The sequence below is a fragment of the Sparus aurata genome, chromosome 15, assembly GCF_900880675.1.
Source record: "Sparus aurata chromosome 15, fSpaAur1.1, whole genome shotgun sequence".
Classification (NCBI taxonomy): domain Eukaryota; kingdom Metazoa; phylum Chordata; class Actinopteri; order Spariformes; family Sparidae; genus Sparus; species Sparus aurata.
Window position 1 is genome coordinate 1991429 of NC_044201.1, and position 25538 is coordinate 2016966.

The window sequence follows — 25538 nt, forward strand, 5'->3', positions numbered from 1 at the left end:
CTTTGGTGTCTGGCACTGGGAAATTTGTAGCTATCCCTCTGGTCCTGTAGGTTGGAGGGTGGGGCTTCCATGGATAAAACTTGTTCCTGTGCATCCCACAGATGCTTGATCAGATTGGAATCTGGGGGATTTGGAGGCCTGGTCAACACTGTGTTACATTCCTGTGGCCATTCCTGAACAGTATTTGTGGTGTGTTAGGGTGCATTGTCCTACTGCAATCAGGTAGTGCCATTGGTGAGAGGTTGTTTAGGTGGTATACATCAGTGTTTGGATGGATGTGTGTGTGTGTCTAGTGGCATCCACAGGAATGCCAGGACCCAGGGTTTCCCAGCAGAAAATTGCATTGTGTCGAGATGATCAGTGTTACTCACATGATCTTCCAGTGGTTTTAATGTTGTGGCTGATCGCTGTATAGTTATTGTTATAGTTCCTCTATGTGTGGACGGCACTCCACTTTTTCTGAGTGATTCTGATTGATAACAGCTGATTACTTTTCTGGGCCCATTTTAATAGGGCGTGTTTGATACACCTCAGCCACAAAACAGTACAATGGGAAAGCTCAGCTCAGCATTGATCTGAAAGAGCACATTATTGATTTGAACAAGTCAGGAAAGTCACTTGGAGCCATTTCAAAACAGTTAAGGGTCCCAAGATCAACTGTTTTCTAACTGTGCCATGCACTTTTTATTTCAAACTATCACCTGCTGCTGAGAGAAAACTGGTCAGGATGGTCAAGAGTCAACCAAAAACCATGTCTATAAGCAAGTCTGCAATGAATTAGAAGCTGCTGAAGAAAGGGGACAGTGTCCACAGTCAAGTGTGTTTTACATCAACATCAGCTGAGAGGCTGCTGTACAATCCGGACAGGGCAGCTCAAAGCTCCACTGATGTTTGCTGCTGATCAGGTGGACAAAGAAAAAAACCTTCTGGAGGAAAACTCTGTAGTCAAATGAAACAAAAAACTGAGTTGTTTGGCCTCAATAAGCAGCAACCAGTTTGGAAGAGAGAAGTTAAAATAGGTGGGACCCACATAGAACAAACAAATACATATACTTACCTGGGTTTACAAATAAGTTCCACAGGAACCCTCTGCTCTGCCGTGAAGGAACTCAGAGAGAAGGCATAAAGGGCTTTCTATGCCATCAAGCGTTCAGTTCAAATCCAAATCCCAATTAGGACATGGCTCAAAATATTTAAATCAGTTATAGAACCGATTGCATTGTATGGCAGTGAGGTATGGGGCTCATTAGTACAACATGATTGGGCAAAATGGGACAAAAATCCAATTGAAACCCTGCATACAGAGTTTTGCAAAAGTATCCTCCGGGTACAAAGAAAAACCCCAAACTCTGCATGCAGGGCTGAATTAGGCCAGTATCCTTTACTTATAAATATTCAAAAAAGATCGATTCAATTCTGGAGCCATATTAAAACGAGCGACCCTGCCTCTTACCATTATAAAGCCCTTGCCTACCAGGAGTTCAGAATCAGAATCAGAATCAGAAAAACTTTATTGTCCCCTGCAAAAAGCAGTGGAAATTCATCTTTGACGTGTTCACAGATGTGCAGTTAACATAAAAACAGCAACACAATAAATAAAATAAAATAAATACAGTGCATACGTACAATAAAGAATGAGGACATTAAAAAGGATTTTATAGTGCATTGTTGATGATGTTGATGGCGGATGGGATGAATGATTTTTTTTCACTAAGTTTGTTCTAGCTAGTGGGACCCTGTAGCGACGGCCTGAAGGAAGGAGTTGGAATGAGTTGTGGAGTGGATGTGAAGGGTCATGTATGATGGAGGTGGCTTTGCGTCTGACTGCCTGTGTGTGGAGGTCTGAGAGGGAGGACTGTGTGGTGCCTGTTATTTTACTTGCGCGTTTGATGATGCGTGACAGTTTGGATTTGTCTCTGACGGAAAGAAAGGTGTACCAGAATGAGATGTTGTAAGTGAGTACTGACTCGATGAGTGATCTGTAAACAACTGTTAAAATGTCTTTGCTCACATTAAAACGCCTCAATTTCCTCAGCAAGAAGAGACGTTGTTGTGCCTTTTTGTAGGTGTGTTCAGTGTGGACAGAGAAGGAAGGACAGTGTTCTATCCACCTCAATGCCCAGATACCTGAACGCCTCCACCTGCTCCACCTCCTGCCCTTTGATCTTCAGTGGCTGCAGTAGTGGGTGGGCGGAGTCACCAGGTGTCACTCTCCTGCAGCAGCACAGCTCCTCGGTCTATGAGATGTTAAGCTCTAAGACGCTCTCCTCAATGAGAGTAATGAGTGAGTCCACCTGTTGGTGATATGCTGTTAGGCTGTTAGAGTCCGTCAGGTGAGCCACCAAGGCCATGTCATCAGCGTATTTGAAAAGTGTCATATTGTCCATGTTGCAGGTTATCTTGTTTGTGTAGATGGAGAAAAGAATGGGTGATAAGACACAACCTTGTGGGACCCCTGTGTTTATGATAATGTTGGTGGATATTTTGCCATTGACCGTTACATGCTGTGATCTGTCCTGTAGAAAGTCTCTGATCCATTTAACCAGTACCGGGTTGACCTGTAGTTCAGTGAGGCAGTCTGATAAGGTGTTCGTGTTGACGGTGTTAAAAGCCGAGGAGAAGTCCATAAATAAAATCCTGGAACATGAGTGAGTGTGGTCCATGTTTTTGGTAACAGCGTCCAAGAGTGTCAGTCAGGCGCTTTGCTTTATAGGCAAACTGGAGTGGGTCCAGTTTGTCTGCGACTGAGGAGGTCAGCAGGTCATATACCACCTGTTCCATGCACTTGCACAGAACAGATGTCAAAGCCACTGGTCTGTAGTCTTTGGGGGCCATAGCTTTTGTGGTCTTGGGAATTGGAATGATGGTGGATTCTTTCCATGCATGAGAAACACAACCTGAGTCCAAAAGCAGCTGGAAGAGCTGAGTCATGACATCCCCGAGTTGAGTCATGACATCCCTGAGTTGAGTGGCACATTCCTTGAGAACTCAACCATGTAGTTTGTCAGGGCCTGATGATTTCTGTGGGTTCACTCTGGACAGAAAGTGGACCACTTTATTTTTCTCTATTGTAACTGATGTGTATGAGGGGCTGGGAGTGCTGGGGGTCTTATCTCCCAATGGGTGTTGTGAATTATCAAACCTGCTGTAGAATGTGTTGAACATAGAAAGGAGTCCCCTCAGCCAACTGGTCCTGAGGCTGGCTGACCTTTCACCTTCTTACATCACAAACCCCGGTCAGCCTCAGAGCAGTTACACTATCACTCAGAAGATTAGACCTAACCAAATTATGACTAAGGAAAAAGAAAAATACACAACTTATTGGAAGGATATTACATGCTCACAACACAAACTGGAAACATATTTGACCCTAAACAGACAGTATACTGTGGCAGAGTACCTAACCACAGTAACTGATCAGAACCTGAGAAAGACATTGACAATGTAGAGAGTGAGTGACCACAGTCTGGCAGTAGAGAAGGACAGACACCGTCAGAGCTGGCTGCCCAGAGAGGACAGACTGTGCTGTCACTGTGATGAGGGAGTTGTAGAAACAGAACTACACTTTCTAACACAGTGTCACAAATACAGAAACATCAGAGAGGAGTTCTTTCCACAATTTGAAAAACAATGCCCCAAATTCAGAGGTTTAACAGAAAGGGAGAAGTTACCTCTCATTCTGGAGGAAAAGAAAGAATGTGCAGTGTTGGCTGCTAAATATGTCACTTCCTGCCACAACAAACGAGACAACCAGTAGGACATAGATATATAATCAGATAGACATTTATACCGTCACCATCTCCTTTTATGTATTTTATTTTTTAAATTCTATTTTTTTTATTTTCCATTTTTTAATTTTATTTTCATTTTACTTATCTATTTTTATCACTAGTTGTACTATCCCAACTTAAAACAATCTTCTCATTTTATTTCCATCTATGTTTATATACGTGTATATATAGATATATATACATATATATACATATATATTACATATATAATTATTATATACTATATATATATATAATATATACATATATTATATATATATATAATATGTGTATATATATATATATATGTGTATCAATATATAATCTATATTTTATATATATAATATATATAATTTGTGTATTATATTATATATTATATTATTTGTGTATATTATATATAATATATATATAGATATCTGTGTATATATATATATATATATATTTTGTGTATATGTATATATATATATGTGTTATATATATATATTTGTATTATATATAATAATATATATATACACATACATACTATATACAATATATATATATACATTACATATACACATATATATATACATATACACATATTATATACATATTATATGTACCCATATCATATATATATTATATATATCTATACATTAGATATATACACATATATATATATACACATATATATAATATATACAAATTACACATATATATTATAGACACATAGATATATATACATATTATAATATTACACATATTATATAATACATATATATACATACTATTATACATATATATACATATGTATATCTATATGTATATATATAGTATAACCTATATATACATATGTATATATTAATATATAACAATGTATATATATATGTATATATATATGTATATATATACATATGTATATATATATATATAGACATATGTGTATATATATATATCATATGTAATATATATATATAACATATATATATTATATATACAGGATTATATATATTATATATATTTATTATATATCTAATATATATATATATATATAATAAATATATATATATATATATAATAATATATATAATATATATATATATAATAACTTAAATATATATTATATATATATATATATAATATCTCTAATATACTAGTATATGTATATCTACTATATAATATATATATATATATCTATCATATCATTATATCTATATATATCTCTCTATATCTATCATATCTATATCCACATATCTCATCTACACATCATATATATACAACACCATATATATATATATATATATATATATATATATATACACACACATATATACACATATATATACATATATATATATATATACATACATATATATACACATATATATATATATATATATCCTATATTACATGTACATATATTGTTTTATATCTTTTGTTTTGTTGAATAGTATTATTGTTATTATTGTTGTGATTGTGCTTTGGCAACACATGTTAAATGTCATGCCAATAAAGCCTTTTGAATTGAAATTGAATTGAGAAGGTGAGGCCTTTAACCCCAAGAACACCAAACCTGCTGTCAGGCATGGTGCTGGCAGTATTATACTGTGGGGCTATTTTGCTGCAAGTGGATCTGCTGCTCTAAAGTAAGTGAATAGAATAATGAATAAGGAGGATTATCTCCTCAATTTAAAGTCTAAGTATTAATTCCCCATAACATTACTGTAGACAATCAACATTTGAAAAAAAATGTGTATGTTCTGGGTGGTGTTTCTTATCTTTGTTTTTTAGAACAGCAGATGATTTGAAGTGTTAATACCTGTTCTGTCACTTTAAGAGGTTGCAGTTTTCTTGGCGTCAACTGCGCCACTCTCAGTCAGCACTATTCGTCACTGAATCCAATATTTACTTTAAAAATTAATTTTTGCATTTTATAGTGGAAACATCTTTGTTAGAACGGCAGATGATTTTGGGATCATCTGCTGGAACGTGAGAAGAGAGAGGGGGGAAGACATGCAGCAAAGGGCTGCCGGTTGGCATTGAGCCCAGGCTGCTGTGATGAAAACTCAAGTCTTTTGTACATGCATCGCACACTCTGCCAGGTGAGCTAACAGGGCACCTCTCACTCTACAAATTGTTAGAAAGAACTGGTAAATGAGGGCTACATCTGTTCACTGAGGAATCTGCATCATGACAGTGAGGGCTGAGTGATCAACTGCATAAAGGCCATCTACGTTACTGATATAGACAGAGCTGAATGGTTGGTGTATAGAAATGAGACAATATGTAACTTAATATTTAAGTTAATTTATTCATGGCCACAAACTCACAAAAACAATGATCGTAACACAACCAAGAAGTAGCTTCTGCAAACAGATGGGAATGTTTAATATACTCTTATTTACTCATTTTTTCACAACACAAACACAAAACAATATAATGTAAACATCCACTGTATTCTTTAAGGAGTATGTAGAGGAAGGAAGAGGGCAGGAAGAATCAAAGTACGTGGCGCAAAACTGAGTAAACATCTCAACTCTGCTTGTGGCCAAAGTCCGTCTTTACTGAAAATGCTTCCCCTCAGCATGTTGAGAATGCTGACACAAGAGCTTCTGAGCAATAGCCAACTTGAAGCCACTGGCATGAAATAACACAGCAGTTGCTGATGATAATCAATACAGAGTTAATGGAAAACTTGACAATAAAATCTTCTCTGAGGATATTCAGTTCATGAGGACATTTATTACGCCCCATTTGTGAAGCTGTGAGTTTGGGTTTTCACTCAAAGTGTACCTTTAAGTTTGGAAAATTAAAATCAAGTAGAATCAATATTTCTGAGAGTCTCAATAGAAATCCAACTTCATGAGCATCACCTGCTGGTTCTGGCTGCAGGGGTTCTTGTACTTCAGGGCCTGTGTGATGTTAATAACCCATAGACAACAATATTACAAAGCATTTCTTTTACATAGCAACAGCAGTAAGACGGACCTATATTCAAACTGATCTTTAATCTCAAGGATATGTTCATATGTTAGACATTTTAACCACAGACACTTTCCATACACTTCTGGACACTGGTACACTACAGTACATTACAGAGTTGAATGAGAAGGTGAGGTCTAGGATGGGTAAGGGTCTTTCAGCCCCTTTAAGTGCAGGACTAAAGGATGAGATGAAAGACAGGAATAAAGGGAGAGGAAGATAGTGGGTAGAAAGGTGAGCAGGGTGAGAACCAGAGCATCCCTTAGGGCGCCTTAGTGACGGGCGGCAGACTCCCTGGGGTAAAACTCGGCCAAGGTGCTCTGAGGGATCCTCTTGAGCATCTCCTTGGGGAAGATTCGCAGCAGCTGCCAACCAATGTCCAGAGTTTCATACACCGTCCTGTTGTCGTATGGTCCTGAGGGAGACAGAGGGGCCACCAGTATTTAGTATCCATAACATCAGGTCAAGCTGGGGCTCATGCACACACATTCTCATCTTTACACATCAAGCAAAAAATGTTCTTGAAATTTTACCCTAGGAAAAAAATACCAAGAAATCCACTCTCAACTCTCTGGAGTGGACGGACCCACAAGGTTACTGCTCATGCACAAATGGACTGTTATCTTTAATTACAAACTGCCAAGTGAGCTTCCAACCTCTCTTCTACTAGAAGCTTCTGAGACCATCCAAGACCTCCTCTTCTCCATCACCACCCCCAGGATCATCCCCCTTGCTGTGAGGAGACAACAGCTCAGCCTGGACCTCCTTCTCCCCACACGCCCACCACCTCACCACTGTGATACACAACCAGAGGAGGCTACTTTCCCCCTCCTCAGTCCTTGCCCGCCATCGCGCTTTACAGCATCGGCAGCAGAACTATGCAGCAGCACCTGACCCTCCCCACCCACAGCAGAAGAGGTATGCAGCAGCACCTGACCTTTTCCACCCACAGCAGCGAACCTATGCAGTAGCACCTGACCTTCTCCACCCACAGCAGCGGACCTATGCTGCAGCTGTAGCCAAGCCTACTGCCACAGTCCCTCCCCCTGCTACCTCTGAGCTGGGATACATCAGGAAGAAGCTGCACACCCTGTGCACCTGGCTTCTGTCCAGCTAAGATATACATATTCAGATCACTTTTCCATTTGAGTAACAGAACAACATGGAAATATATATATATATATATATATATATATATATATTTTTATTTTTTTTATTTTTTTTGGCCTTCTATGGCTTCATTGACAGAACAGCTGAAGACACGACAGGAAACAGGGAGAGAGAGAGGGGGAGCGAGACGCAGCAAACGGACCCAGGCCGGGAGTCGAACCTGGGTCCGCTGCAGAGCCTCGGCACATGGGACGCGCGCCCCACCCACCGAGCCAAACGGCGCCCCGGAAATATATTTTTAGTTAGTAATAGTAATAATAGCAATTGGGGAGGATCTTGGTATGGTATGAAGGAGAGCTTTGCCTTCAGATATCACCGGTAAAACAGGGTAAATCACACATTTGTTTGAGATTAGATCAAACCCTCGGCATAACTCATAGGGATCTATATCTCTGTGCAATTTATATACCCCCAGAAGATTCTCCTTATTTTGAAGAAGACATTTTTGACACTCTCCACTCAGGGAAACATGCTTCTTACTGGAGATCTGAATGGACGATCAGGAATTGAACCTGATGTCATGGACCCACCACAGGGCAACAACCATGTATTTGGTCAGGCCCCCCTGTTTACCACACCAACCATCATCCGTCAGAACAACCTTGACTCTGAAATAAATTGAAGTGGCAGGGAGATAGTGCTTCTCTGTCGGGCCTTAGCCATGTACGTAGTTAATGGTGGGTTCAGAGGGGACTCTTGAGGGAGATTCACATACTCCTCAGCTTTTGGGTCTAGTGTAGTAGACTATGCCATCACTGACATGGACCCCTCCACTATCCGTGCATTCACTATCAGACAGCAATCCCCCCTTTCAGACCACAACCAAATAAATGTGTTCTTTAAACTCTCAGATCAAATGAGTGAAAAAAAAGGAACCCCAGTAAGCTGTTTAAATTAAATCCTACTGACAAATGGGCCCCAAGACAGTGGAGATAAATTCATCATGGCCGTGAACTCACCTGAACTGATGAATGACATATCAATATATAACCAAAACCAATATGTCTCTACCAGATATGGTGTATACAAGGCCAATGATGATATCAATATGATATTTCATAAGGCAGCTATTAAACCTGACCTCATAAAACAAAAACGGAAGCCTGTTAAAAGGCAACACGCTGACAAATGGTTTGATCAAGAATGCAAGACCATCAGAAAAGACCTGAAAAAGAGAGTCATGTGGGACGTCGTCCGGTATGGCTGTGTAGTAGAGTGCTCCGCAGGGCTGGGCACTGTATACCCCTCTAAAAGTATTAAATGTTGTCATAAAATACACAAATAGAAGTCTAAAACTAACTGGAATATCTCAGGAACATGCCTGACAGAAAGCCAACTGCGTGGGGGAGAAGAAAGATGGAAAAGAGGTGGCTTCATCGGAGGAGCAGGCTGATGTAGCCACTGAGCTAGCTAGCATCAAGACCATGCTGCAAGGTATCGCAACTGATATAGGTAGAGTGAAGGGGTGTTTGGTTTGTCTGCAGACCACGGTTCAACAGCTTGGAGGAAAAATCACAGAGACTGAAACTCGCATCTCCAACTTGGAAGATGAACGTTACGCGAGGGAGAAAACAGCTAGCCAAGTCGCGAAAACTGTGGAACAACTTCAGGAGAGAGTCAATTATATGGAGGACGCAGGACACCGGAACAATGTTCGCATAGTTGGCGTTGTGGAAAAGTCCAAGGCAGGGGACATGGAGATGTTTGTGTGCCGTTGTTGGAGGGATGCCTGGGCATAGATGTTGGCGTAGGCTTTGGAATTGAGAGAGCGCACAGATGCGGACCCAAGCTGAACACAGACGTGAGATTCAGCCGGCACATCCTGGTTAAATTTCTTTGGTTCAGCGCGAGAGAGGTGGTGCTGCATGCCGCACATGAGAAGGGAAACGTCAACTGGAAGGGCCAGCTCATCTACTTCAACCAGGACTTATCCAGAGACACAATACAGAAGCGCAAAGAATATGATGAAGTCAAACGCCAACTCGGAGCATGAAGGATGTGTCATATGCAATGCTGTATACAGATACACTGAGGATCACAGTAAATAACACGCGTCATCTATTCACTACACCTGCGGACACAAAGGCTTTCATCTTCACATTACACTGACATTGTGCCGGGCCATCAAGTTGCCACTAGAGTGAGATTCAAGACAACACAACCCCCTGGAGTATTGGATTTCAACGTATAAGGTGTAGTATTGATCTATGGACCAAAAGACAAAAGTTATAGGTGAAAAGTGGTTATCGCCCACACCTGCAGGACTTCTCCATAATTACCTGAAGACACAATATCCCACAGGACTGTTTAGAGTTTTATAATGTCTGCACAGTATAAGGTTTTAAGTTTTACTCACATTTAGTATAGAAAATATATTTTATATTCAAAAGTGGGACAAAAACAGGCTTATGTTATTCAGGCATTTTGGTGACTGCTGGCAGCACAGTGCAGACTTGTACATTATGGATGAGTGCCTCAACTGGATCGTTTTTATTTATTATTATTTGTATTTGTTGCCACTATATTTGGTTATTGGAGTAGGGTTGACAAGATAACTGAATAACGAAGTAGCCTATTTAACTTATGCAGGAAAGGGGTATTGAGTAATGTTGAGATAAAAAAAGATATTGATAGATTTAAGTTATTTTATAGTGGCTGCTTGAGAAGCCCAAACATGACGGTATAAAATGCATATTAGAAGAGGGGTGATGGAGTGCTTAGCAGCCGGGCACTCATAGTCTCATGGACGATTATAGTTGGTTGTTTTTGTTGTTGTTTTGTAAGGTTCCAAATGACAGTAAACCTGGGCCGGTTGGCTAGGTTTGTCTGTCGGTTGCTGGTGTTATTTTTTCCTTTGTTATCTTAAATTGTTCTTTTTATTTTTTTTCATGACTGTTTAGCACATTCTCATTTCCCTGGTTATTCATCACAGCCAACTTACACTGTAAACGCAGAGCAATCTATAACATGACAGGAACATTAAAAATAGTCACTTGGAATGTACAGGGAGCTAACCTAGCCACGAAAAGGAAAAAACTCATGATATATCTTAAACAAAATAGGGCGGACATTGCCGTTCTACAGCAGAAGCATTTACATACAACAGAATAAAAAAAGCTACAAAGGGACTGGGTTGGTCAGATGTTTTACAGTACATTCTCATCCAGTAAGCTAGGGGTTATTATTTTAAATCGCAAAACTGTGACCATTAAAGTGTATGACCAGAATTCAGATACAGAGGGAAGATGGGTTGCAATTGATGTGGACCTAATGGGAAGGAGATGCTCATTACTAAATATATACACCCCTTACACAGACTCTCCAGAGTTTTTCTATAACCTACATGCAGTGATACAGAGCATGGGAAATATGGATATTATAATTGGAGGCGATTTCAATCAAGTAAGGCATAATACATTAGATTGATCAGGCAACGCGGGTAGATCTGAAACATCCAGAAATCCCAGATAGCTATCAATACTATTTCAGAGGAACTTGGTCTTGTTGATGTATGGAGGCTCATGCATCCTCAGGAGAGGGAATATACTTTTTTTTCTAATCCCCATGCATCATATTCTAGGATCGATTACTTTTTGATATCAAAGCAACTTTTACCAATGGTGGAGCAGACTTCCATGGTAATATTGTTATTACTGATCATGATCCTGTAGATATGACTCCGAGATATAAGAATGAGAGCAAGGGGCGTTCTATCCGTTGGAGATTGAATACATCGCAGCTCCAAAATAAAAATTCATGTCAGTTTATACGACAACAAATATTAGATTATTGGGAAATTAATGACGGCACAGTGGTTGATCCAGGTGTGGTATGGGATGCTTTTAAGGCATACTTAAGGGGCCGGTTAATACAACATTCATCATTTCTAAAAAAAAAAAAAAACAGGCATCTGATCAACTTTCCAAATTAGAAACAAAAATAAAAGACATAGAGAGGGAATATGCAGATAGAGGAGACCAGAATTCATTGGCCAATTTAAGTAAGGCAGAATTTTAATTTAACACCATCATCCAGAGAAAAAAGCAGAATTTTCATTGTTTAGGTGTAGGCAAAAATATTATGAACAGGGTAAAAGGGCAGGGAAATCATTGGCTCAAAGGGTGAAACAACAGCAAGCTCCAACTTTGATCTCGGCAAAACAGAATGAGAAGGGGGAAATTTTAACAGATACCATAGAAATAACGCTTTCCAATTATTTTATCAAAAATGACACACATCACAGGAATCTTGAGATAGCTGTGAATTTCAAAATGTTCCGTCTACGACTACTCTACCGGCACTAACTGAATTGGCTAGAGAAAGGCTGGGGGCATGCATCACACTGGAAGAGGTTCAACAAGCGATTAAATGTCTTAGTGCTGTGGAGTCTCCTGGGGGGGGATGGATTTCCCACAGACTTTCATAAGTCATTTTCTGACCTGTTGGCCCCAAGACTTCTTACTGTCTTTCCGGATGCGTTCCGGAGAGGAAGCCTGCCGGAGAGTATGCAAAATGCAATAATAACACTGATACATAAGAAGGGCAAAGACCCACAGCATTGTGGGAGCTATAGACCAGTATTCTTAATTAACATGGACGCTAAGATTTTGACTAAGATATTGGCATTAAGACTAGAAGTGTGCCTCCCTACCTTGATCCACCCTGATCAGGTGGGATTTGTTAAGGGGCGGTCCTCAGCAGATAACTTGCACAGACTGCTACATTTGGTGTGGCAAACGAGGAACAGCATGGAACCGATAGTGGCTTTCTCTCTGGACGCAGAGAAAGCTTTTGATATAGTGGAATGGGACTATCTATTTGCAATTCTTGAGAGGTTTGATTTGGGTGATGTACATATTAAGTGGGTGAAATTGTTGTGTGGAAGTCCAAAGGCAGCTGTCCTCACGAATGGGAATATTCCTAACCCTTTTAGACTATCAGGTGGAACCCGACAGGACTGCCCCCTTTCTCCCTTGATCTTTGCCTTGGCTTTGGAACCCTTAGCCTTGGCAATTAGGATCCATGTCCATATTAAAGGCATAGTTTCAGGGCAAGAAGAACCTAAACTTTTATTATATACGGATGATACCCTATTACTGTCAAGTAACCCAGTAACAGAAGTAACTTTTTCTCGTATATCAGGTTACAAGATCAATTAGTCAAAATCTGAAGCAATGCCTTTGTCTAAAATATGCCCTCCCAGTATTCCAAACAACTGGCAATTTAAATGGCTCCCGTCTGGATTGGTCTATTTAGGGATCATGATTACCCCAGGATTAAAATTGTAATGAATTTAAATCTACTGCCCCTTACCCAAAAAACTGAAAGTGAATTTACAAAACTGGTAAAAATTAGGTTTATCATTAATTGGAAAAATAATTTTACTGAAGATGATTACAATACCACAGATTAATTATGTAACAAGCATGCTGCCTCTGGACATCCCACTCCCTCTTCTGTCTAGATTTAATAGGGCCATAGGTGGCTTCTTGTGGATGGGGAAGAAGCCTGCTTTTAACAAAGAGAAACTATATGAATCAGTAGAGGAGGTTGGTCTAGGATGCCCAATGATAGATTGGTATCACTGTGCCTTCAGTCTCAGTCAGCTATCTAAGTCAAATACTGTATGTCGGAAGTCTGTGCTCCTGCCTGGGTGGCGAGAGTTGATAGAGCCCCTCTCAGTGCAAGCTTTCCACACCCTCTGGGTGGCTGTTATCCAATGTATCAATAAAGTACTGAAGGTAGAGTTCAGGGAGGGGCCAGCTTTATGTATTCTGGGTATTTTGCTGAGGAAATCCGGCCTATCCACACAAATATGCAATTTTAAGGAATGGAGAGATGAAACAACTAAGATAGCTTCTTTTGAACAAATTATTTATAAGATTAATATTAATTTAGATCACTTCTTGAAGATATGGGCTCCTTATTTGGAAATGATTGGAAAGTGATGATCATAATAGCTAATACCTGAACACTCCCCCGTGCACCTTTTTATCAATGTAGGTTTAAGGAACAGTCATGCAACATTGGTTTGTGATGAATTTAAATGCAAGAATGTGCATCTTATTATTTATCTTTTTTTTTATCCATTTTATGACCATGATGATTATGATTATACATTGCCAACCAAACAACCCAGCCTTACGCATTAGATACAATGACATTTAAAAGAAAAATAAATGTACAATTAGGAACAAAAAACAAAATTATACCCACATGACACTTGAAGATATTGAGAATGCCATTAATCAAAATCAATTCTGGGATATGTGGAAGTAGCTCAACACAAACAGGGTTTCCTCAAAAAAACTAGCTAAGCCTGGGGGTAGGTTGGAAGGGCGGCCCACTGGCGGCGAGGCATGTTTTTTTTGTGACAGGGGCCTGACTCAGGACACCAACTGACTGATGGCAGTGCCCTATAGGTAACAGATTAATGATGTAGTAGAGTTTAGAGTAGTTCCATACTGTCTTGCATTAAGTCAATGTTTAAAGTTAATAGGTGGGCAATTACAAGCTTTAGGAGCCAGTAAAGGCATTTAAAACCACCAATTATGGCTTCATGCTCAATATTAATCACTGGCTCGAATGCTGCAGTGATTGACAAGCCTACAATATGAAAACGATGCAAGCTAACTTTTGGATATTTCATAGCAGATTTTTCATTATAATCAGTGACATATATTTACATTTGAAACAATGTGGCATTGTTTACATTTGCTTCTGTTTGCTACCATTTGATGCTGGTGCGATGGTGGAGAGACCCAACATGAGCGTTTAGTACATCTTGCCTATAAGTAGTATTAAAACAGATACTGCCATAGCCTGTCTAACGCTGAATTTAATAGTGCCATTTTACTACTAAACCACTGTGAAATTAGCGCACTTAATATTGTTAATATTTTCACGTAGTACAAAACAAACAAAATAGAACTTATCATAATTGGTCAGGTATAGCCACCCGCTGTACAAACTAATTTTGATTAAATCCGCTGGTTCTCGTTTCCCATCATGGCACGGAGAAGGCTGTTCTGCACTGCAGCGGACAACGAGCTAACGTCCATGCTACATCCATGTTAGCTGCTTCATCGTTTTTTGGGCTTTTTGTTTGTGACATCCCGTTATGTTCAATCACAAGTAGCCTAGTTTGCATGTAGTGACAGTAGCAGTGGTTTGTGGGGTGTTAGGTGATGCAAAAGACACCTGACCTCAGACCCGCCATGTGTTCAAGTGTTGACCAAACTGTCGCTATTGCACTTTCAACTTTGTTACAGATGTATACAAACCTATTTTGAGTAAATAAGTAAACAATGCTTAGCCTGGCAGTGGGAAATTTAAGCCTGGCTGGCCACCAGACTTATAATATACTGGGGGAAACCCTGACAAAGCAATAGACATTACCCATCCAAAATGGTGACATCTTGAGAGCACATTTTGAAAATCTGTACAAAGACATCCCAATAAATCTAATCAATTCAGATCAATGTTTTATACAAGAAATCTCCAAACATTTGATGAAACAATTAAAGACAAAAACGTCCTTGATTTCCCAATTACTTGGGAAGAAATGACCACACAGACAAAATCTCTCCAGCCGAGGAACGCTTGTGGTCCAGACAACATTAAAAACGAAATGCTCAAAGGGTGCAGTGTTGAAGTTGTTCAATATTGTATTACAGTCAGGATGTTTTCCTGACATCTGGTGTAAAGGGCTCATTTTCAAATCAGACCCTAATAACTACCGTGGCATCTGTCTCAGCAGCTGTCTGGGTAACTATTCTGTAGTATTCTAAATAAAAGTGTTCCTCAAGATTTCCTTGAGGAACACTCCATCTTGAGTAAAAGTCAAAATGGCTTCCTCACAAAACACCTCACCACCGACCATGTATATACCCTTCACACTTTAATTAACAAACATGTACACCAAACAAAAAAAATGGAACGATATTTACTTGTTTCGTTGATTTCAAGAAAGCTTTTGACTATTTGGCATGAAGGGCTCTATTACAGGCTTCTACACTGTGGTATAGGGGACAAAATGTATGATCTGGTTAAATCAATGTATTTGGAAAATATGTGTGCTGTTAAAATTGGAGACAAACAAACTGAATTCTTCACCCAGAGAAGAGGTGTATGCCAGGGCTGCAATTTAAGTCCGACTTTATTTTATGTGTATATAAATGAACTTGCTGTTGAGTTGGATCAATGTGCTGCTCCTGGCCTCTCCCTCCTAGATAGAGGTGAAGTCTCTGTTTTATGCTGATGACCTTGTTCTAAGGTCTCCTACTGAACAAGGACTACAGCAACAACTTGACATATAAAAGTTCTATCAGAACTGGGCCCTGGCAGTAAATATGAAGAAAACAAATGTCATGATCTTTCAGAAAAGCCCCAGATGTCAGGAGAACAAACACCAATTTACCATAAATAATCATGTCATTGAACATAGCACGAGTTATACCTACCTTGGTATAACAATCACAGCATCAGGGAGTTTCAACATGGCAGTGAATGCACTTAAAGAAAAAGCTCAAAGAGCCCTACATGTGATTAAGAGAAAATGTTATAATTTCTATATTCCAGTCAAAATCTGGCTTAAATATTTGATAGTGTCATCCAGCCCATTGCACTGTATCGTAGTGAAGTATGGGGTCCACTCAGTCATCAGAGCTATACCTGCTGGGAAAAACATCCAACAGAATCTTTACATGCAGAATTCTGCAGATACGTTGTACACGTACACAGAAACACATCAACAAATGCATGTAGAGAAGAATTAGGCAGATACCCACTGATAATTAACATTCAAAAGACAACGCTCAACTTTTTTTTCCCCACACTTTGTTTATTGGTTTTCACAATTGAAAATGTACAGCATGTATACAAAAATGCAAGAACCAACTTTTTTTCGACCCCCATCCCCCACCCCAGGGGACAAGCAGAAAAAAAAAGGAAATGAATGGACAATGACAAGAACAATCAAAAACAAGCAAACAGATGAAAATTAAATAAAAAGACAAAAGATATGGTGTGTGTAAAGGAACAAACATGTAGCTTCAAGTAGTAGTAAAAGACATATATATACACATATATACATATAGATAGATAGATAGATAGATAGATATAGATGACCTATAGGACAACACCTCATGTTTGTTCGAGCAGATATGTAACAAAAGTTTACCATATCCTGCTGAAATTATCATTAGGACGTCGTAAAGCCAGTCTAATCTTTACTAGCTTGGAGTTGTAGTGTATCTCTCACCCAATGTTTGTAGGAAGGCGGGGCAGCCTGCTTCCAATTAAGTAATATTATTGTTCTCGCCAAAAACAATGCGATCAGATTGTGCCCTAGGAAGATGATCATCCTCACACTGAATACCAAATATGGCCGTTAGAGGGTTCGGGTTTATTGGTCTTTTAAAAATCTTGGATAGGGCATCGAATATAGAGGACTAGTAACCTGAGAGTCTCGGACAAAACCAGAAAGTATCAGCTAATGTTGCAGGTGAAAAATTGCATCTATAAAATGAAATTATCCATTGCTGGATACATCTTTGCAATTCTGGCTTTAGACAAGTGCCATCTGTGTGCAACTTTGAACTGAAGTAGGCCATGTCTGCCACAAATTGATGAGGAGCGTATTCTTGAAAAGATGTCTTACCATTCAGTATCTGTAATTTGTAAATTCAGAACAGCCTGCCATGCTTCTCTCAATGCATCAAGAGATGCCAAGATGTAAAGATGAGAGTTCCACATATACAGTGGGGCAAAAAAGTATTTAGTCAGCCACCAATTGTGCAAGTTCTCCCACTTAAAAAGATGAGAGAGGCCTGTAATTTTCATTATAGGTACACTTCAACTATGAGAGACAGAATGGGGGGAAAGAATCCAGGAAATCACATTGTAGGATTTTTAATGAAAAATAAGTATTTGGTCACCTACAAACAAGCAAGATTTCTGGCTCTCACAGACCTGTAACTTCTTTAAGAGGCTCCTCTGTCCTCCACTCGTTACCTGTATTAATGGCACCTGTTTGAACTCGTTATCAGTATAAAAGACACCTGTCCACAACCTCAAACAGTCACACTCCAAACTCCACTATGGCCAAGACCAAAGAGCTGTCAAAGGACACCAGAAACAAAATTGTAGACCTGCACCAGGCTGGGAAGACTGAATCTGCAATAGGTAAGCAGCTTGGTGTGAAGAAATCAACTGTGGGAGCAATTATTAGAAAATGGAAGACATACAAGACCACTGATAATCTCCCTCGATCTGGGGCTCCACACAAGATCTCACCCCGTGGGGTCAAAATGATCACAAGAACGGTGAGCAAAAATCCCAGAACCACACGGGGGGACCTAGTGAATGACCTGCAGAGAGCTGGGACCAAAGTAACAAAGGCTACCATCAGTAATACACTACGCCGCCAGGGACTCAAATCCTGCAGTGCCAGACGTGTCCCCCTGCTTAAGCCCATACATGTCCAGGCCCGTCTGAAGTTTGCTAGAGAGCTTTTGGATGATCCAGAAGAGGATTGGGAGAAGGTCATATGGTCAGATGAAACCAAAATAGAACTTTTTGGTAAAAACTCAACTTGTCGTGTTTGGAGGAGAAAGAATGCTGAGTTGCATCCAAAGAACACCATACCTACTGTGAAGCATGGGGGTGGAAACATCGTGCTTTGGGGCTGTTTTTCTGCAAAGGGACCAGGACGACTGATCCGTGTAAAGGAAAGAATGAATGGGGCCATGTATCGTGAGATTTTGAGTGAAAACCTCCTTCCGTCAGCAAGGGCATTGAAGATGAAACGTGGCTGGGTCTTTCAGCATGACAATGATCCCAAACACACCGCCCGGGCAACGAAGGAGTGGCTTCATAAGAAGCATTTCAAGGTCATGGAGTGGCCTAGCCAGTCTCCAGATCTCAACCCCATAGAAAATCTTTGGAGGGAGATGAAAGTCCGTGTTGCCCAGCGACAGCCCCAAAACATCACTGCTCTAGAGGAGATCTGCATGGAGGAATGGGCCAAAATACCAGCAACAGTGTGTGAAAACCTTGTGAAGACTTACAGAAAACGTTTGACCTCTGTCATTGCCGACAAAGGGTATATAACAAAGTATTGAGATGAACTTTTGTTATTAACCAAATACTTATTTTCCACCATAATTTGCAAATAAATTCTTTAAAAATCAGACAATGTGATTTTCTGGATTTTTTTCTCTCTCATTTTCTCTCTCATAGTTGAGGTATAACAATGATGAAAATTACAGGCCTCTCTCATCTTTTTAAGTGGGAGAACTTGCACAATTGGTGGCTGACTAAATACTTTTTTGCCCCACTGTATACCAGATATTATGCCTTTGTTAGATGGAGCTGTTGGAAACAAAGTGTCCATGGGTTGTTGTTCAGGGATTGCAGGATATGATCGTGTTTGGTTATGAATCCAATCCCTGACCTGTAGAAATCTTAAATCAAATTTAGCCCTGAGCTGGTCAAATGGGGCAAAAGAATCAGCTATGTACAGATCTTTAAATGAGACAATACCTTTCCCGTGCCAGACTAAGAAAGAGTCATGTTCGAGTAAGGGGGGAAACTGTTGGTTTGCCACAATTGGGGCACAAAGCGAGCCAGCATGCCAGCCAAAGTGTTTTCGCACCTGAGCCCATATACGCAGAGACTGATAGACTAGGGGGACAGTAGATGCACGGCATGGTGTGATAGGCATTGCCGAATACAACAAGGCTGGAAGTGATAATGGGAGGCTTGCATAAGCCTCCATTTGGACCCAGGTGGGGGCCTCATTGTTAGCATGGGTTTGAAGCCAATACTAAGGCTCTCAGGTTACTTGCCCAATAGCATAATTGGAAATGGGGTAGAGCCATCCCACCCATAGATTTGGGTCTTTGGACTAAGAAACCACCTCGTATCCGTAAGGAATTTTTACAAATTATGTCAGAGATAATCTTATCGAGATGTGAAAAGAAAGATTTGTTGATAAAGATTGGTATAGTTTGGAACAGGTATAAGAATTAAGGTAATATGTTCATTTTTATTAGGTTAATTCTGCCAGCTAATGAGATAGGAAGTGTAGATCATCTGTCAAGGGCCATCTTGGTGCGCTCTAAAAGAGTAGCAAAATTATGTTTAAAGAGGTCTGAAATTTTCCGAGTTACAACTATACCCAGGTACGTGAATTTATCAGTAGACACATTAAAAGGGTAGGACTTAAAAAAGAGTGATTGTGCAGCACAGTTGTTAGGAAAATGTTCACTTTTCGAGACATTAATGTTATACCCAGAAAGCTTGGTAAAACGATCTAGTGTAGTCATGATATGCGGTAAAGTATTCTGGGGATTAGTGATAACAATAAATCGTCAGCATATAACGATAACTTATGTTCCTTTCCACTCCTTAATATGCCGAAAATCTCAGGTGAAGAGTGCAGTGATGCTGTGAGAGGCTTGATAGCTACCGTGAATAAAAGGGGTGAGATTGGGCATCCTTGCCTCGAGCCAAATTGCAATGGGAAATATTGGGAGTCAATATTATTATTGCCATGAATTTTGAACCAAATTTAAATCTCTCTAGACACTGAAAAAGATAGCCCCACTCAACCTGCTCAAAATGCTTTTTCAGCATCCAGAGAGATAATTATTTCGGGTAGTGGCTGATTGGGATCCGCGTTCTGCATAATATTTAAAAGCCGACAAAAATGTTAAAAAAGAGGCGTTTTTTTAATGAAACCAGTTTAGTCTGGAGAAATAATCGAAGGTAGGGTAGCTTCTAGGCGGTGAGCCAAGATCTTAGCTAACAATTTGCAGTCCACATTCAGGAGTGAGGGTAGGGTTAGGATAAGATCAGCAACTAAGGGGATCCCTACCCTTTTTCAATATAAGTGATATAGAAGCCTGAGAGAATGTAGAAGGAAGTTGGCCCTTGGCAAAGGATTCCTCAAAAACAGTGAGTAAAATTGGCAGCAGCTTATCTTCGAATATCTTACAGAATTCGACCGTGAATCCACCAGGTCCTGGAGCTTTAGCATTTTGCATACTGTAAAGAGCTGATCTAGTTTCCACCAGAGACAGAGGTTCTTCCAATTGCTCCATAAATGATTCACTTATTTGCGGTAGATCCATGCTCTGAAAAAATGACTTCAGCTTGGAAGGTTTCGGATCACTTCAGAGGTGAAAAGTGAAGAATAAAATACTTTTAACTCATTATTTATCTCCTGCTCATCATTAGAGATTTATGGATACTTGTGACCTGGGTGGAGGCTGTGAACTGCCTGATCTTTTGGGCAAGAACCTCACCTGCCTTATCAGAGTGTTCATACAGATTAGAGCGAGATTGAAGATTGTTGCTCTGTATAATGAGTGGTCAACAAGTCGAACTCTGTTTGCAGAGCTGACCTCTCCTTTAAAAGTTCAGGGGTGGGAGCAGTCGAATATTTACAGTCCAGCTGATGAATTTGGTCTGTGAGTTCTTTATAGCGCTGTTTTCTACTCCTGCCCTCCCAGGTGGTGTATGAAATAATCACTCCTCTTAGAAAAGCTTTAAGCAATTCCCAAAGAATAGATTTGCTAACATCTGGTGTATCGTTCGTGGACAAGAAAAAATCTATTTGTGTTTTTATGTGGTTAACGAACCCTTCATCACTGAGTGAAGCATTGTTAAAGCGCCACGGGCGACGAGCAACTTTCTTAGGAAAGGACATTTGCAAAACTTCAGGCCCATGATCAAAAATGACAATGCCTTCGTACCTGCAATCTCTGACTGAGGTCAACAACTGCCTATCAATTAAAAAATAATCAATGCGTGAGTAGGAATGATGCACAGGGGAGAAAAATGAATAATGTCTTAAATCAGGTTACAGGAAATGCCAGGGATCAGTCATATTATATACTTGAAGGACGGAATTATTGTTATATTGTAGGGAGTGCTAGAGGAGCGGTCTCATACTGGATGTAATACACAATTAAAGTCACCCACTAGAATAAGCCTGTGTGTGTTTAAACTGGGTAATGGGGATAAAAATGTCTTCAAAAATTGTGCATCATCCCCGTTTGGCGCATATACATTTGCCAAAATTCTAGGTATATTATACAGGGTACCTGTGACCACAACATATCTCCCAGTGACAGTTTGCATAATAAGAGTATTCTTATTAACAAGAATTGCAGCTCCCCTAAACTTGCAGTGATAATAAGAGTGATATAATTGCCCCACCCACCCTTTGCATAATCTCTTATGGTTGGAGGTCGTGAGATGGGTTTCATGAAGGAAAGCAATATTACCATCAAAACTTTTCAAATGGGATGAAACTCTATTGCGTTTGATAATGTGATCAACTCCCTTGGTGTTCCAACTAATACAGTTGACTGTAATGTCGTCATTACTCCTGGTCAGCACTGAATTAACCATAATCAGAAGCAAACACGGAACTGACTGCTGTTAAAGCATCCACAGGATATCACTGACACTACCACACATCCATTAATACAAAATAATAAGTTAAAGATACAGCCATAAAAAACATCATGGCCCCTTCCCAGAATGACCTCTCCCCAAACAAGAGGTTAGAAGCCCCATACACACCTGGTACTCTTCCATTGCTCTTTCATAGGCAGAGAAAAAAAAAACAACAAAAAAAACCACACTGCTCCTTAGAATGTAATATGTTTCAGTAGTCACAGTTAAAGAAAAACTAAAATCCCTGCCTTCAATATCCAGATATAAAAATGGAGAACCACTCATGATAATAAAGCAAACTATGTATACACACACACACACACACACACAAATAAAATATTGCGGTCTGCTAGAAACGAGGATTTGAGCTTGTGAGCTGCATATCAAGATTTAGAAATATGAACATACTAGTAATGTACCTCAGCTGAACCTAGGATTAAAAAGAATCATGAAAAATATATGCGTAATTGTCCATCCAAATACTTCCCATACCAGGAAAAAAAAAAAAAAGAAAGAAATAAGTGTCTCTCTTCCTTCCTCATTATCAATAGGTCTATAGAAAATAAATGAGGGACTGATCATAACTCGAGTCCAAAAAGACATGAAATAGATGAATAATAATGATGATGGTATTTGGATGGGAAGCAAAAAACTTAAAACTTAATTCAGATCGAAGTAGCAGAAATATAGCTGCATCATTACGGGTTACAGTTCTAATAGGAGAGATCCGCATATAACACGAAATACCAGTACCGTTTTCCTACGTCTTCGGTGAGGGATGGCTCCATTTGCCGAGGCAATCTTCCATGTCTGCGGGTTTCTTGAAGGAGTGTAAGATGCCGTCACATGTGAGAAGCAGGTCAGCTGGATGAAACATGCCATACTTGATGTCTGCCTGTCAGAGCCTCGCCTTGAACGGGTTAAAAACTGCTCTGCGGCGGCTAAGCTCGGCGCTCATATTCGGGAATATGTGGATCCTTGCCTCTCTCTCTCTTTTAGTTTGCCCTTGTTTCTGGATAACTGCAGGATCTTTTCCTTATCTGAGTAGTAGTGTAGTCGAACAATCATGTGACTGGAGCGGTCGCCAGGTTTGGGTTTCGCAGCCAGAGGTCTGTGAGCGTGGTCAAGCACCAAAGGGCTCGGTATCTCCTCGCCCAACCCCTCGGTAAAAATTGAGGCCATGAATGCAGTGGGTTTGCCGTTTTCTGCACTCTCAAGGATCCCGATTTTCCTCAGATTTTGGCGGTGGCTTCTGTTCTCTAGTCATCATTCCGGTCCTTTAATTTCCCAATCTCCCGTTTGAGCTCCGAAATGACGCTCTCCATGCTGGCGATTCTAGAATCATGACGGTTCAGCATGCCCTCGATCTCCCAAACAGTAGTTGCCGTCTCAGTCTGTGTGGAGCGCATAGACGCCATTTCAGCTCTGAACTCTGTTTTTAGAGAGGTGATGTCAGCCTTTGTGTCTCGTCAGAGAGGCTCGAGATCTTGTTTGATTTCAGCACGAAAACTCACCATCTCTTGTCTGATTATATCGGCCAGTTGTTGATGAGAAGCATCCATCTCAGCTTTAAGTAGCTGGACAAGAGTGTTCTCCTCGGGTTGCTGTGGCGAAGATGGGAGGTCCGGGTAGTGGGGGTGGGTGGTGGTAGCGCTACCATTAGCCATGAGCGTTTGCTTGAGTGATGGGCTAGCTAAACTTTGCGCTGCTGCCTTGGTCGACTTCCTCTGAGTTTTACTCGCCATAACACACACAAGTGGTTCTACAGTATATGCGCAGCAGAGTTATGCCACCAAAAAGTTAAAATGTCAGCGATGCACTTTCTCCCATAATGTAAAACATTCAATGAAACAAGGAACATTTATTTTAACAAATTCATCTCTGTAATCTCAGATTTCAAAGAGCTCAATGATCTCTCCAAATTAAAAATACTCCTGGGAGAAGGAGACGGGGCATATCTGACTGCCCAATATGTATCAACAAGCCACAACCTGAGGGAAAGTGAGTGATCGACCAACCGACCAACCTACCGACTAGGGGTGGGCGATACTGCACATTTTGGTATCGATCCGATACCAAGTAAGTACAGGGCCAGTATTGCTGACACCGATACTGAAAATGAAAATTCCTGATCAATGAATGATTTTGTACTTTTGCCTTTAATTAGTTGATCATGATTAAGAAAACGATAAAACACAGGACAAAGATTTAAGTAAAAACATTTTTTTAATAAAAGTGATTTGCTGAATTTATAGAAGAGAAACTTCAACAAAAATATCTATCTCATCACCCTAGTATTGATCCGATACCAATACTCACCTTGGCCTTGTTTTAGGTGGTTAAAATTTGCTTTCCATCTGGACCCCATTTACTGCAGTACAAAGCTGAGCGTCTGTGCTGGAGCGGCTCTCTACTTTTGTATGACCCCATTTCAAAAAACTATTCCTTTAAACAGTAACAGCACTTGGCGCAATGTGTGGTATTTGCAATCAAAGTCAATTATCGTGGGCATTAATTGTGAATACTTATAGAGATAAAAGGCAAATTAAATGTAGTGAATGTGGGCCATTGTAAAGGCCATGTAGACAATGCAAGAAACCTGAATCACAAATTGGACAAGAGAGAGATGAGACAGGAGAAAGCTGTGCATCATCACAGCTATTTAATGTTTTACCACCAACTACGTGAAAGCAGTGACCAGTTCAATCTGTTCTAATGGTCTACACAGTATATGTGGTACAGGACTAACCACTAAACAGGATTTCTCCTGCCCCCTTGCAGCATTAATAAGACAACAATACTTAAGTTTGTCTCTGTGGTAGACTCACAACTGGGGCAGCATGTGCAGGAGCGCTGGCAGTTTGCAAACATTTTTAGGCACTGCATGTACAGTAGGTATCCAACTATAATACCTGTGGACTGATACTAACGATTACTTTCAATTATTCAGTAATCTCTTTTCATTCATAACATGTTTTAAAATAGTCATAAATGCACATCACAAGTTTACAATCACCCAGGTGAAATTCATTTATAAGCTTGTCTAACCTCGAGACTAAACCCCAAGATATTTACCAGCAGCATTTAACAGCATTAGGACAAAAGGAACAATTTCTCATGTTTGAGAACCAGAAAATCGAGAAAGTTGAAATAATGCTCGATAAATTC

The 25538-nt window shown here is 39.9% G+C and overlaps 1 protein-coding gene across 1 annotated transcript in view; it reads right to left on the minus strand.

Annotated features, from left to right (window-relative positions):
• Positions 1 to 6040: 6040 nt before the first annotated feature.
• atp6v1ba (ATPase, H+ transporting, lysosomal, V1 subunit B, member a) overlaps positions 6041 to 25538 on the minus strand; it is a 93561-nt gene continuing 74063 nt past the window's right edge. Inside the window, exon 14 of the mRNA XM_030441747.1 lies at positions 6041 to 7146. Within this exon, the coding sequence (XP_030297607.1) occupies positions 7004 to 7146 (143 nt within the window). The 3' untranslated portion in view covers positions 6041 to 7003. The remainder of the gene's footprint in view (positions 7147 to 25538) is intronic.